Source organism: Poecilia formosa, unplaced genomic scaffold (assembly GCF_000485575.1).
Source record: "Poecilia formosa unplaced genomic scaffold, Poecilia_formosa-5.1.2 Scaffold96, whole genome shotgun sequence".
Lineage (NCBI taxonomy): Eukaryota > Metazoa > Chordata > Actinopteri > Cyprinodontiformes > Poeciliidae > Poecilia > Poecilia formosa.
This window is the reverse complement of record NW_006800035.1, coordinates 2,126,694-2,141,212: the sequence shown is the minus strand read 5'-3', so window position 1 is coordinate 2,141,212 and position 14,519 is coordinate 2,126,694. Positions and strand designations below refer to the sequence as shown.

At 41.2% G+C, this 14,519-nt stretch overlaps 1 protein-coding gene across 3 annotated transcripts; it reads right to left on the bottom strand.

The window, feature by feature from the left end:
* Positions 1–353: 353 nt before the first annotated feature.
* On the bottom strand, positions 354–14,374 carry glcci1a (glucocorticoid induced 1a). 3 transcript variants are annotated; one of them, XM_016674471.1, is made up of 6 exons: positions 14,211–14,374; positions 5,233–5,367; positions 4,874–5,026; positions 4,567–4,777; positions 3,114–3,234; positions 354–3,035 (listed from the first exon to the last, which is right to left on the bottom strand). In XM_016674471.1, exons 1-6 carry the CDS (start codon positions 14,313–14,315, stop codon positions 2,747–2,749), a joined length of 1,014 nt encoding a protein of 337 aa, XP_016529957.1. In that variant the 5' UTR covers positions 14,316–14,374; the 3' UTR covers positions 354–2,746. The 3 variants fall into 3 exon arrangements, with proteins under 3 accessions (XP_016529957.1, XP_016529956.1, XP_016529955.1); XM_016674470.1 differs by lacking the exon at positions 14,211–14,374 and adding an exon at positions 6,298–6,860 and having other exon boundaries at positions 4,874–5,023; XM_016674469.1 differs by lacking the exon at positions 14,211–14,374 and adding an exon at positions 6,298–6,856.
* Positions 14,375–14,519: the final 145 nt, after the last annotated feature.

Genomic DNA, 14,519 nt, shown 5'->3' with positions numbered 1-14,519 from the left:
TACTAAAAAAATTAGTATTTGTACTCTAACTTATGCAAGGAGTCCTCAGCTCCTCCTTGCATAAGTTGCCTAAAGGTTGCAACTTAAAGTCAAAGTGTCAGACAGCAGACCTTCAGTCACATCAGGACATGCTGATACTTCCTCATGAAACTGATGAATTAATTATCAGTGTTCTTAAAACTCATACCAAATATTAATTTGCCTAACGTGTTTATATAGCTGTAAGCTGAATCTGGAATGAACCCCATGGTTTTCATTGTTTTAATTGACTTTTACTGAATTCATGTCACTTTGCTGTTTTAATTGCCCTCAACACACACACACACACACACACAAAAAAACACACAACACAGTTGGGCAAAACAACCAAGATTTTATTGCCATTGTGCGTGAACTTTGACACTGCAGGTTACACAAGGAAGTATCATGTAGTGAGTTGAGGAACACCCTTGCCTGCCGGTGATGTGCTCTGGTCACTCGCAGTGCTGGTCTTGGAGATGGCTTAGCAACAAGCTGCTTGCTGATCCAGCCTCCGAACTCAACACCAAAGCAATGCAACATGTCAAAGAACGGGCAACATCCTGGATGACAACACCTTTGTTTTTCTGTTTGTTTTTCCCTCAAATTATTGCACACACTTGTTTACCCATGTCAAGCATATGTGGGATACTGGGAAAGCTAAAGCTCTTGGTAAGGTGCTGAAATGTCCTTATAAACTACAACACTGCATTGAGCCTCTTCGAAAGCCACATGTATACAAAATAGGAATGAAACATCAATGCAGGGAGTCAACAAGCATACCAGATAGTAAAATAAATGCAGGTTATGATTCACTCTTGTACAGAATAAATAAGATGCTGAGAGGGTTTGGTTGCTTGGTGGCAGCGTCACTGCGGTAACAGACAGACAGTGAGAGGGAGGCAGGCCAGCGGGTTCCTTTCATCTGATGAAGGCGCTGCTGCATCTGCAGCCAATCATCTCTCACATCTCCATGTTACGATTTCACAGCGATGGAATCCAACGGCTGAGAGGAACTTCAGGAATGAATCATCTGTATTTTGGGATGGTCAAATCTCAGGAATGTCACTCACGGATCAGGACTGTTCTGGAAATAGAATGAAGACTGGAGGTATGCTGAGTACAAACATTTATTTATTATGCCTACAGTTTATCTTAGCGGTAAAAAAACCCAAACATGACCTGCTTTGCTTATTGTTTTACTTTGTTAAATAAAGGAAATTTTGAATTAAAGTTCAGTGTCAATTTTTATTTTATGTCTTTATTTAGAGTAAAAGAAATGCACTGATCAGACTCTTCCTGGATAGTTTTTAATATGTTTTATCTTAAGATAAGAGAAAAAAAAGGGTTGCACATTTTTATATATAAATCCAGAGGAAATGCAAGCTTCTCTCTAATATATACATCACAGTTCAGTTTCCTGAACTTTATGTTTCTAACTTTAAAAAGATCATCAAAGGTCTGGCCTATAATAGGTGGGAATGTAGACTGAAAATAGCAGGAGGTCTTATGTTTGATGCATTTAATGAAAATTGTTTTTTTAAATCAAAATTTTCTGTCTGACCTGCTGAGTAACTGAAACTGGTCTGATTGTGATCTCTGTCAAGCTGATGGCTGCTTGTCTGGTTAAGACACAGAGGCCATTCTGTGGAATCTTAATAAACTTCATCTTGGATTAGATGGACAAAAAGGCTTTCCATACATACCAGTGGGAATTCCTCATTTATCCAGCTTGAAGATATTCTCATCAACCTCAAAAGGTTATAAAGCTGATATTAAGCTATAAATCAGAATAAATGTTTGTATATTTACACGTCCAGTCTGCATTCCTGCAGGACCAACTGTCTGGGTTTGATGTGACGGCCCACCGTCAGCAGGGGGTCCACTATGATCTGAGACACTAAAACAACCCTTGCTGCATTTTCCAAATCCTGGTGGAAACGCTTTCATCAGCACACACACCTCTGCACAGAGTGTGTGTGGTCCCTATTGTGCTCCAGCTGCGGGCTGGGAACCAGTCCGGCCCCGGAGCGGGCCCTGGGACGCTCGGAGCGATCCATCTGGGAATGGAGAGAAACTAGGAATGACATGACAGGGAATTGTTCTGCTTTGTGGAGCTGCAGATACTTTGTATGGACACACATTCCAATTTACCTGAGTATAGAATCTGATTGTGAAACACCTGAAGCCACGCCCAGATGCACACACTGTGCAGTGGCTGTGGTAACAGTTTTCTGTGGTCTAGGCTCTAATTGTGTTCTGTTGGAGTCAGGGCTTCCTGTGAACTGACAGTGTAAACAGAATCCTGAAGTGCAGCGGATTGTTCCGGTTCGTTCCGTCACAGTAAACCAGTCCAGAGGTTTCACCGAGCTGTTCCTGTCTTTCATAGAGCTATGTGTGTCTGGATATATCTGTAGATACGTTTACAGCTTATTCATACTGTGAATGTTGAAACAGAACACAACACATAATTTAATCAGAAATCTACTACCAGTTTAAAATGCATGCCCCTCCCCCCCTCCATGATGCTGGGGTGTTCCCAGGGATGTCTGGGCGGGGCCCCTCCCCCGGCGGCCCCCTGCACACGGCTCCGAGCGTCTGTCTGGGTGGAAATGAAGGGACATTGTACGTCATGCAGTGATAGGATGGGGGTGGAGGGGGTCAGCACAGAGAGACGAGGCCCTCCCGGTGGGACAGTCAGTGGTGGTGATGGCAGCCCTGCCCAGCTCTAGCTGTCTGTCTGGGGGTCTGCAGTCTCTGACAGAGACCCCGGCTCCTCTGGTGGGTCATCTGTGCTGGTGCTGGTGGAAACCTGAGTGGGGGTCCCGTAGAGCGAGGCAGCCCCCTGGCTGGCTCCGGCATTGCTGTCATCCTCCTCGGGCCCCGAGGAGGGGGCCAGCTGCAGGGAGCCGGGCAGCTTGACGGGGCAGAACGCTGAGCCCGTCGGGATGAAGTTGACCTTGTTTTTGTCGGGGCAGGAGAAGAGGGGGGCCGCTGCTGCCGCCGCCTGCCGGGAGCTGCAGGGGAACAAGCACAGTGACTGAGGGGGGAGCATTCATTAGGCAGATGAAAACGGGTGTGAAACGGGTCTGCACCTCATCTCCTCAAAGGCTTTGATCTTCTCACAGCCTTCCGGCGGCTCGCGCTTGAACATGTAGCTGTTGTTTGGTTTGGGCGAGGAGGCGAACTTTGGGAGCGGAGAGCTGCTGCCACTGTCTGAACACACACACAGACACACACACACACACACACACATGCACACAAGAAGAGGCCTTCATGATCCCACACCAACACAGTGGCAGCTCTGCCTGCTTCAACACCTTAGATGTCAAGGGTAGGAATGTTCAGAGAAGATTTAAAAGGTTCCACAGATTCCCAGATTCACTATGAACTTGGACATGTGTACAATTAATACAATTTAAATTCAAATTCAATTCAAAAATATCTTATACATGTTTATAAATGTGTGTTTACTTAAGATATGCATTTAGAAAAATGTATATATATATATATACATATATATATTATTCCGTATAAAATATTGAACAAAAACTGTAAGGAACTAAGAAAGAAAGCCATGGATGACTGGGTAAATTATAGGTTGCATGGGAATAAAACAGCTATTTCTGTCTTAAAACATCTTAACAGTTGTATGACTATTTAATTATATTTTCTAGGAAGACATTGTTGACAATAATTAAGCACACCCACGGAGTCTTAAAAATGCAAATACAAAAATATTCAATATCAAATTGAAATAAAATAAATGTTTTGCACTAGTAATCAGCCAACTGATCTTAAAACAAGACATTTATTGCTTGTTGACCCAAAACATGAGCAAACTAAGCAGCTGCAGAATTCCTGAAATTTTAACACTGATCATAGATCTAGAATTTATATTGATTTTTATTGTTAATTTGCTATTAAATTTGAGGTAATGGTTTAGTAGTGCCCATACGTGTGTGAAAAGTAAACACCAAACATTATTCACTGTCAAAGATTTGCGCACTCACATCAGCCTCACTATGCGTTCAATGTAAACCTCTAAAAGCGTGATAATATGATAAATAATATTTGGGTGACTGTGAGTCGATCAAGTAGATTAGCTTTTATTTTTGACGCCTACCTCGATGCAGTACTCTGAAAATGAGCCTCAGTGGGTTCATATAAATACTAGTAGAGGTGAACCTGCTCTGCAAGAATGTCTTCCAAATGGTCCAGTTTGAGTTAAAGGCAGCACATGTGATCTGTGCCGAGGTAAACTACAGAGACACCACAACACACGAGGCAGCGCTCAGCGGTGTGAACTGTTGCTGTGCGGACCTGATTTTTACCAGCTGGCATTTTTGAACAATGATGTCTGAATATGTTATTACATCTGGATGAAATCACATTCCACAGTGTAACTGTGGTTGTTAAACAGGTAGTGGAAAATATAAAAATCCATAGAAGTGAGAATAACATCTGACCCTGTTTGGTCCTCAATGCTTCAGGTCAGGCCTGGGTTTGGACTGAGACATTAATGTTTTTAATGCTGCTGTTCCTGACCTTTATCCCGGTCATACAGCAGATCCTCTGTGGAGTAAGGACTGCCATCATGTGACCCTGGAGGACAGGCTGGTGAGGGACAAGGAGACAGGCTAGAGCAGCTGCTGGACCGCCCCGGGGCGGAAGGAGTCTGGGTGTCCACGCTGCGAGAACTACTACTCCGCTGCTGGGGAGGGAAGGGTGCCCGACGCCCGTCTGGAACCTCCAGAGACTGCAGAGCAGCAGGGGATGGAAACAGAATGTGAATGAGCTCTGAGACACAACGATCTGACAGACACAGGACAGAAGCAGCTCAACAGGGACGAACCTTGAGCTCGTCCTTCTCTCCGTTGTCTTTGATGAAGACTTTCTCCAGCTCATGGTTGATGCCCTCCATGCTGCTGGGCACCCTGGAGATGGAGGGCTTTGGCACCGTGATGTTGGACAGCGGCATCTGGGCCGACTTCGACATGGAAAACTGCTGCAGTAAACACACACACGTACACACGCATATCCACATTTCCTTTAATATTTTAAGTAAGACTCCTGGTATTGTTGAGTCAATTCAGGTTTTATATATATGTTGACGATAATTGATAAATCATGATATCTGATTAACGGTTTCAACCCCATGCGGCACAATAAACAAAATGAATGAAGTGAAGCTCCAGGTACTGGTGCAGGTACCTCAATGTAGCAGGCTGCTGTGCAGGTATGGCTGTTACAGCTGGACAGGAAGGAAGCTGCTCTTCCACTGAGGGAGGAAGGCTGCTCTTCTTCCTCTGGATCACCTTCCCGTCTCTTGGCTTCCAGCTGCTGATCCTGTGAGCAGAACACATGAAAATCAGATGTTTGGACAAACTGGTGGTTTAGCCGCACTCACTTGACAGGCCCACTTGTTTATGGACTACTACACTGAATGATTTGTAAGGAGCAACATGATGCATTGTAGAATGTTTGGTTTGGAACCTATTATGCAGTGGAAATTAACATACACTTAAAACATGTAGAACCTTTTTTCTCTAACATTGAATCAGATGAAATCTCTTCTACTTTATTGATCTCAGGGAGAAATAAATGTAGTTTTAACTCGTATTAATTCAAATTCTTCAAAGAGTTATTCTAGATAGTGATGGCTGTTGGTAGATCTACTGTAGCAGTCTATATTACAGTGAAGTTGTCTGTTTTGCCATCACAGTCTCGTGAAGAAAATGATCAGGGTTGTCCATAATGTTCTTGATTTTATGAAGAATCATTTTCTGCACCATCATATTCAGAGATCCAAAGTCGTCCTCATAACAGAACCAGAACAGAACTAGAACAGAACCAGCCTTCTTTATCAGGCTGTTGAGCCTTTTTAGGTCCCCGGTTCTGATGCTGCTGCCTCAACAGATGATGGGAGAAAAGATGAAACTCTCAACAACAGACTTATAGAAGATCTGCAGCATCTTGCTGCAAACCTTGAAGGATCTTAGTTTCCATAAGAAGTCCAGTCTGTTCTGTTCCTTCTAGATGCTTCACTGTTATTCAGGTACCCTGAGAGACAAAAACCAAACCTTTTGGACCAGTGTTCATTATACTGAGTAAAACTAACACAAAAATATTTTGTAAAAGTCTTTTTTAGTTATAGAAACATCACATTAAGTAATAAATGAAAAGAGCTATGGTAAACATTTTTGAAAAAAAAAAAAAAAAAAAAAAAAAACATGATGAAATTATTAGAGAATCCATCTATCTGCTGTGTATACCCACATATCCATGGCTGATCAGCGGCAGCAGGGCCCACTGCTTGTCCTGCTGAGCACCGCCTCCTGGCGCAGGAGAAACAACAACCTTTTCACAGAGCCTGTCTCCCCCACCCATTCTGCTGTCAGATGATGCCAAACCAGATCAACACCATAAACACAGGAGTGGACACACAGGAGCATTCCACAACATGCATGGAGCAGCTGTAACCAACGGAAACCGGTCAAAAATACACACCAGGCCAGTTGACTGTTCTGAGATCAGATTCAGAACATACAGGGGACTGATCCCAAAATGGACCTAAGTTTAATTAATTAATTCATTTTTTTTTATTTAATTTTCCTTTGGGATCAATAACGTATTTTTAAATTAAGTTGTATTGAATTGATGGTGCAATTTCCAAGGCAACAGGGCCTGGCCTTGTTGTATAACTGGTCCTGAAAATACTGCTCTGTTTCTTTAAATCTCCTGTAGGCTTCATGCTCTTCAGCTGTCAGGAGCGTTGTTGGTAGCTATCAACTACATTTAGCTTCACTTCTGTGTGACGTTACAGTAGTTACACCTGTCGCAATAAGCAATAAATCAATTACTTGCACCCATCCATCCATTTTCTATACACCCTTGTCCCTTAGTGAGGTTGGGGAGGGCTGCTGGTGCCTATCTCCAGCTAACGTTCCGGGCGAGAGGCGGGGTCACCCTGGACAGGTCACCAGTCTGTCGCAGGGCAACACAGAGAGACAGGACAAACAACCACACACACACACACACACACACACACACACACACACACACACACACACACACACGCACACACACTGACACCTAGGGAAAATTTGGAGAAGCCAATCAACCTGACACCATGATTACTTGTATGATATATCAAATATATTAAAACAAGTTCAGATTTTTAAAATAGATTTTTAATTTCCATTTAAATTTTTTTTCTCCTTTCTTTCTACCAAAAACTGGACAACAAAAATTTTTAATGTTGTGCTTTGGTCTCAACTAGCCACTTTTTTCAATGCACAATTTTGTTTGCAGACTAAAGCATCCATTTTATTTGTTGTTTCTGTTGTTTTTGTTCTGTTTATTTATTTTGCATATTTAAAATGTCTTGCAGTTCCAGTGTTAAATGTTCATGAGAATTTAAAGATTATTGATCTATGATAAAGTGTTCTTGCATTATAACGCCATTACCATTATGCTACTTGGTCTCAAACAACAATATTGTGATTATTGTTTATCACAATAACTTCTGGGATATTTATTATCCAGTTAAATTTGTTACAGTAACAGACCCATAGTTATCCTCCAGAAACCCTATTTAAAGTTTAAAATTACTTTCACAGTACTTGTGACAGGTATATCACTGATACTTGGGACTTAAATAAACCCATTTATTGTTCAGATAGAACATGTCAGATGGGAATGATGTATGCGTACATCTTAAAAAGAAATCTGATCACATTAGTTTTTTAAATAAATCTTTATTTCTGAGTTTTAGTTTTTGAAAATGTAGTCAAAGGAAAATCTAAATAATGTTTAAAAGTTTATCTGTGCACTAGTGCGTTACAAAATGTAACTATATTCCAGCTCAGAATGAATATCCTTTGTTCCTTTGTCTGTGAGTAAAACTAGACTAAAACAAATTTTGGTTTTAGTCTAGTTTACATTTGACAGAAATGTGACTGAAACTAAAATCCCAAAAATTGTTGTCAAAAGCCTCCAGACTAGACCAGTGCTGTAAGTATTAACACTGTTTTGAAGACATGTTCTGTGGTCTGAGAACATGTCTGGGTGATGTTGAAGTTTGGACACAGATGGGAGTCCTGAGTGGACGATGTCCCTCAGAACCATCTAGTGAGTCGAAAGTGGCTTAAATAATGGTACACCGACTGCAGATTTCTGGCCAATCTTTAAAAACTTAACCTGCCAATTCTGAATTTGGCTGATATCATTTTTTTGTTTGAAAAGCTAAATATAGTGACAAAGCTGCCAAGTTTGTAACAGTGTGGTTATTATTGTCAACCGCGCTCATGCAGACATGACCTGGTGGGTGAGTCAGTCAGTCAGCCCTCTCTCACTACAGACCAATAGGGGACAGAAACTGATTTTCAGACGTTTGCTGAAGTAAAGAAGATCGGTTTCACATGTTAGCATTGGCCAATCGCTAGTCTTCCAAAATTAAAGAAATTTTGATCTAATGACATTAGTAGATGGCCACTAATCTCAAGTGGCCATCACAAAACCATGATCTCAGTACTATGGACTAAAACAGTGGAGGGTTTCCCAAAGGAAATCTGCTAAGCCTGTTGGTAGCTAAGGCCACAGATGTTTCCTTGACGTTTCAACCCAGCGGCCCATTATGGGGTTAAATAATGTTAAAAGCTACAAAATTCAGCAGGCATCATATGTTCAATGTATCAACTATAAACCTTGTTTCATCTATCTTTACTGTCACTGTACTGGAGTATAAAAAACCCTATTTAAAATAAACAAACAGTGCTAAACAAACCGTCTTACTTATAATACACCGGAGGAAACTCTGCAATGCATGTACGTGTGTGTGTGTGTGTGTGTGTGTGCGTGTGCATGTGTGTGTATGCGTGTGTTTGTGTGTGTGTGTGTGAGCAAGGCAGCTTATAAACCTGATCCCATTGCACCGGTTCTGTCAGCAGGTACGGGTCAAAACTACCATGACATTAAAACAATTCTCTAAAACAATCTCTGGCATTTAGAAAAAGGAAAGCATTGGTGTGAACCTGAACTGAGTAAAAACAGGAAACATTTAGTCACATTTCATGTAAGACTGAGGAAATGAGTGTAAATATCTAGGTTTAAGTGTACTGTTCCACTTTTCTCTTCTACCTACTCGGTTTATTTCACCCACAGTAAGAAGAGTTAAAAGCTGGGTCACCAAATGTCCACCAGGTGTCACTGTTTCCATTGCAGATAAACAACAGAAATAGATTTAAAGCAGACTTCTATCTTTGCTTCTATGACATCTTTGGAAGGTTCAGGGTTAGGAACCTGAGTGTGAAAGTTCCTCTAGAGGTCAGTTTTTATCCCAGCTGTCACTGTGTGTTTCTATGACTACAGGAACTCCCAAAGAACATCTATACCAGGCACCGTGTTCAGACCTGTCCTCCTCCGTCAGTCCTGACACTGACCCTCTTCTCTCCAGAAACAGAACGCATGCAGGATTTATCAATAAAGGCAGAGTGTGTAACGGTTGTAAGATGATCTGTGGATGTGGGCCACAGAACCAGTTCCACTGCAGGCACTGCACCAACTGCTGCTGCTCACGTTTCAGATCACTGGCTCAGATTGAAGATCTCTCCCTCCACTTTCTGTCAGATCCTTGACATTTCAACTCAGGAACACATTTTGATGGACAGCAGCAAATGGGGGAAATAGCAGCTTAGCAGAACGGGTGCTGTCACTGTCTGGTGTAATGACTGCTGAGACTAAAGCCTACTGATTGAGCAGGAAGAAGAACCAGAAATCTACCCGACACTTCAACCAGATCAGATTCACAGCTTTCCCAGAGGTTTGACAAAGACATTCTAACTTTGGATGATTTGGTCCCAAATATACCACAGAATGTTCACAAACGATGCATCACCCTGCACAAGAAGTATTTTTTAAGCCCTTCATTCTAAATAGACTGCAACATTACCTATAATTTCAGAGGAAAACATCAAGTCAAGTCAATATTTTTTGTGAAAACAACATAAGGTTTGGAATTTATTTTGATGTATTGCTAGAAACACAATCAATATAATATAGGGACAGCTGAAACCAGAAGTTTACATACAAGACAGGGTTTCCCCCAGAAAACTTGCTAAGCCCGGTGGTCGGGGTGTCGAGTCGGTCCACCGGTGGTCCACCGTGTTTTGTATTAAAAGATGTTAAGTTGACAGGAAATGTAAAAGTATTACTGTGTAATTATATGTTATGGGAAAAGACTCTCGAGTAAAATGCTATTTAAACCCACAACTAGTCTGAAAACAACAAATTTGCACTTCTGTTTAATCCAAAATAAGTCAGCAGCTCCATCAGGCCCCCAAGGGCTTCAGGGGGCCTGATGGAGCAGGGCATTTCAAGGTGCTTTACATAATTAAAGAAAAAAAAAAAAAGAACAGCATGTGACATTGAAATGCGCAACAAACAGGAGATTTAATTCAATGCTGCTAATGTGGCTTTAGTAACTCTTCCATTTCGTGTCTGTTGAGTTTTTAATAAGCGTCACAGAAACTATTCTGGTTGGTCGAGTTTATGGGACGAGTTTCTCAGATCTCCGTGCGGCGGCGCATATTAACTCCAAGTAGACAACACATTTGATATGGTTTGATGCATCGTGTAACCTGAAAAATAATACTTAAAAATAATATAAAATCTGCGTGATGCGTGACTCCGAGGAGAGCGCGAAAGCTCCTCACCAGGCTGAACCTGCATGATGTTAAGGAAGAATATCTAAATTAGTTAATTTTGGAAAAAGATTGGCTTTCTCTCTTCCTTTTGGATCCCAGGTCCTCCCGGTGGGCCGCGTGTAGCCACAAGAAAAACAACAATGCGTGTTGACATGACAGAATTGTAGAGTTTAATCCAATATAAGACAACGCATGAACTTACACAGAAACTGCAGAACAATGAAGACATACATTCATTTACCTGACATAAATGGAAAGAATAAGGAAAAAAGAAAAGCAAAGAAAAGAAAAGACATCCAAAGACGTCTTTGGAGAGTTGCAAGAGCAAAATCTAATTTGTTACTCTGTGTGGAAAGTTTTATCTTCTTTTCTTTAATTTATTCAAATAAGGCGTATCTTTGCTCATCCAACCAGAAGTTATCTCTGACCCTTTGTCTGAAGCCAGGAACTCCTGCTGTGTTTACGGCCTTTCACAGATGAGTGTGAAAAGCTGGAACTTCTACTGTATTGTTTTCCCACACAGACAAAAGGCAGTTCAAACGATCCTAGCAAACCATCTGGTGTAACTTCGGGTAAAATAAAGGTCAAAAAGCCAGAATACGTTACTGATTTAAAACCACAACTAGGCCATTTGAATCAAGACATGTTAGGTTTTAAAACTAGCTTATTTAAAATTTTATTTTCTTAACAATGATCAGGTTAGCGCTGCTCGTTATCCACAAACGCTCCGGCCAACCAGGGCCACAGACATAAACTTTACAGGGAAGACAGACACAGAGCCACACGCTGGGCAGCGTGTTGAGATGTAAACGCCACATATAATTGTTCGTTCACAAAGATAAATCATTCTCACCGCTCCGCAACGCACCTCTGAATTCGCTACATGTTATTCCTGCGGTTCACATTGAGCTGCGCAACCAGAGCTAACGCGGCGGGTTTTAAACTCTTCCCTAGAGTTCTCCAAAGCATCATAATTCCTCACAGTAGGTTGATGTAAATAGCCATACAGGTCAGCCTGTGTCCAGTTTGAGTGAAAGGAGGTGCGCGCGATTCTGCTGAGGTAAAGCAGCGGCAGCGCGTGAGGCAAAGCGCAGAGGCGCCAGCTGTGTGATTGGTCCGCGCGCTGTCGGGTTTAAATGCATAAACTACAAACCTATCTATTATAAACCTATCCTTTAGGAATAAATCTGCTCTGCTAGTGAAATGCTAAGAGCAACAGAGATGCTTGCAGCTCGGCTTTAAGAAACAAACAAAAAAAAACATTTTTTTTTTCCTTTCCTAGAAACGTAAACAAGCAAAGTGTAGCCTGGCGGCGGGGCTAGTAAAGCATGGCGGGCCGCCAGGCTTATAATACACTGGGGGAAACCAAGCAAGATAAAAAGGCATCCGTCTTTTTTTCTCACAGAGTTAAATCTGAGAAAATGTTTCTTTTTTAGGTCAGTTAGAATTATCTAAATTATTTATATTTGATAAAGGCCACAATAAGAGAAAGAATCTATTACAGACTTTTTTTTTTATTAATGTCTTCAAAATCTTTGAATTCAAGTCCACTCACGGAAGGGATGAAAGAAAAAAAAACTTTTAAAAAATATTTGTGATTTCTTTTTAGAAAAGAAAGTAAAGTTATATCAAAATTGAAAATTGGAATTGGCAGGAAGAACATTGGAGATTTTATTTGTAAGCCATATCACCAGGTTGTCAAGATTCAAACTGTCAAGCTGGGGGCTAGTTGCTTTAACAAACTATGAGTTTTAACTTGTAGAAGTTTTTATAGTTTTTATGTAATTTCTCTCTGCATCACACAGGAGATGGAAAAGCATTCTGAAAATTTTCAAACTGTTTCTAGTTTTTAAATACCTGACAGAAATGTGTGAAGTTTATTGTTTGCCACGGGTCTGACTAGCTGCTATGTTTTTCATCAGTTCAGATTTCTGATTAAAAATAGCTTTTGGCAACAGAGAAATAGTTGTTTCCGATTAGTCTGCAAATGATTCCATCACAGCAGTGGTGTCCAAAGTATGACCGGGCCCATACAATTTGTGTTCGGCCCCCCTATAGCAGTTCAAGTATGGTTAAGATGTTGCCCCCCAGCAAATGGAGCCGATATAGATGGACACATTTTCTAATGTTTTAGGATTACATTTTGTATCTTCTTGAATGGAGAATGTTAGCAACACAGCTGAAGCTACATTCACACGGCAGGCAAATGCAACGCAAATCTAGTCTGAACAACCGGATTCCAATCTTTAACTCAAAATATCCAATCTTTGTCATTTTCATATCCTGAGCTGCATCAGACACATATCTAATTGTTTTCAAATTTCAAAGTGTCTGCAGTCTAAACGGTCATGTCGAATTTTATCCGACTTTTATGTCGTCGAAACCAGGCAGGGGGAAATCCAGAAGTAAATTGTAAGTATGAAATGATGGAATCAGTCTGTATGTAGGATCACAATCCCTTCACTCCTGGCTTTGACGACATATCTGAATAGGTTCCTCTACAGAAGTTGCAGTCAATTCTCCACTAAAAGCCGCTGATATTAGTTGTGCTTTCATTTTGTTAGCTTCCTTCATGTTATGATCTTGGGACTATATTGTTGACTCTCCTTACAGAATAACTTTAAAATCCATCTATGAATGTCTTCCATAAACAGAGCGTTGCTGTGTGATGTCAACGTTATTTTTTTGTGCATGCAGTTTGGTTTTGGGATGAAAACCATTCACACAGATGTCTGATTGTGGTCGCATGGTTCAGGCATATGAATGACCATGAAAAAAAAATCTAATTCCAGTAAAAAAAACTGATTTAAGCATTAAGACCTGCTGTGTGAATGTAGCCTATGTATTTCTCTTTTATTAGTCATGCTTACCAAGTAAACCACCTTCTATGGTATAAAATGCTCATCTAATAACACTGCTAACTTTCTGTTATCTGACCTTTTCTGCCCTGTATCTCCTGCTCCACATCAGTAAACCACTGTGGCAGCTCTGCTCCTCCCTGCAGCTCTGTAACGCCATAACATGCATGTCCACACATGGACTGAGCTGTCATCTGGCACAGCCGCATTGTTTCCTTTGCTGCAGGAGGCAAAGAAGAGCCAGCTCGGGCACAGCTTGCCATAAACTGCAGCTGTTCAGGCCACTGAAAGGAGGGGAAGTGGATGCTCAAGAGTGAGATAGTGTTATCTGCCACCTCCGTGTTGCTACTAGGCATCAGGGTTCTGTAGCCGAGCGAGACTGGTAGGATTGGGCTGAATGCAGAGCCATATGCCATCACAAGTTCAATCTTTCTACAAAAAAACAATTACAACGGTATTATTTCTGTAAGGAAGCTCTTTCATGTCCCACTTTGTCATTGAGGAACAATATGCCCACTGCTGTATTTCAGATGCTATTTAAGTAGTTGGTCATATTTGTTTGTACCTGCTCCCTCTGCATCTTAAAAGCAACTAAAAACATCGACTTACAATTCACAATGTGTCTTACCATACAGCCTGTACTACTGGGCCTGCTGGGCGGGTTGTAGTTCTGGAATATCCTGGGATGTCCAGGGAGAACCAACACACACACACACACACACCGGGAGAACATGCTCACTTCATGCAGCACATCATTGTGACACTCCTATAATGATAGATTTTTTTCACTGAGGAAAAAATTAAATTTTTGTCTTTAAAAGTTGCTCAAGTTTGAACTGGGGAAGAATTAAAGTTAACTTTGAAGTTAAAGTTTCTCTCTGAGCTTAGGTGATGTGTCTGTTTTATTGTTTTGATTTCTGCCCTTGTAAGCTGATTA

Bases quoted from the DNA above. Each gene is read 5' to 3' on its own strand.
- glcci1a (XM_016674469.1), bottom strand. From the start codon at position 6,408: ATGGGTGGGGGAGACAGGCTCTGTGAAAAGGTTGTTGTTTCTCCTGCG. The intron at 5,027-5,232 runs GTACCTGCACCA...TGTTTACTGCAG, and splicing joins CAGCAGCCTGCTACATTGAG to CAGTTTTCCATGTCGAAGTC. The intron at 3,235-4,566 runs GTCAGGAACAGC...GTGTGTGTTCAG, and splicing joins GCTGTATGACCGGGATAAAG to ACAGTGGCAGCAGCTCTCCG.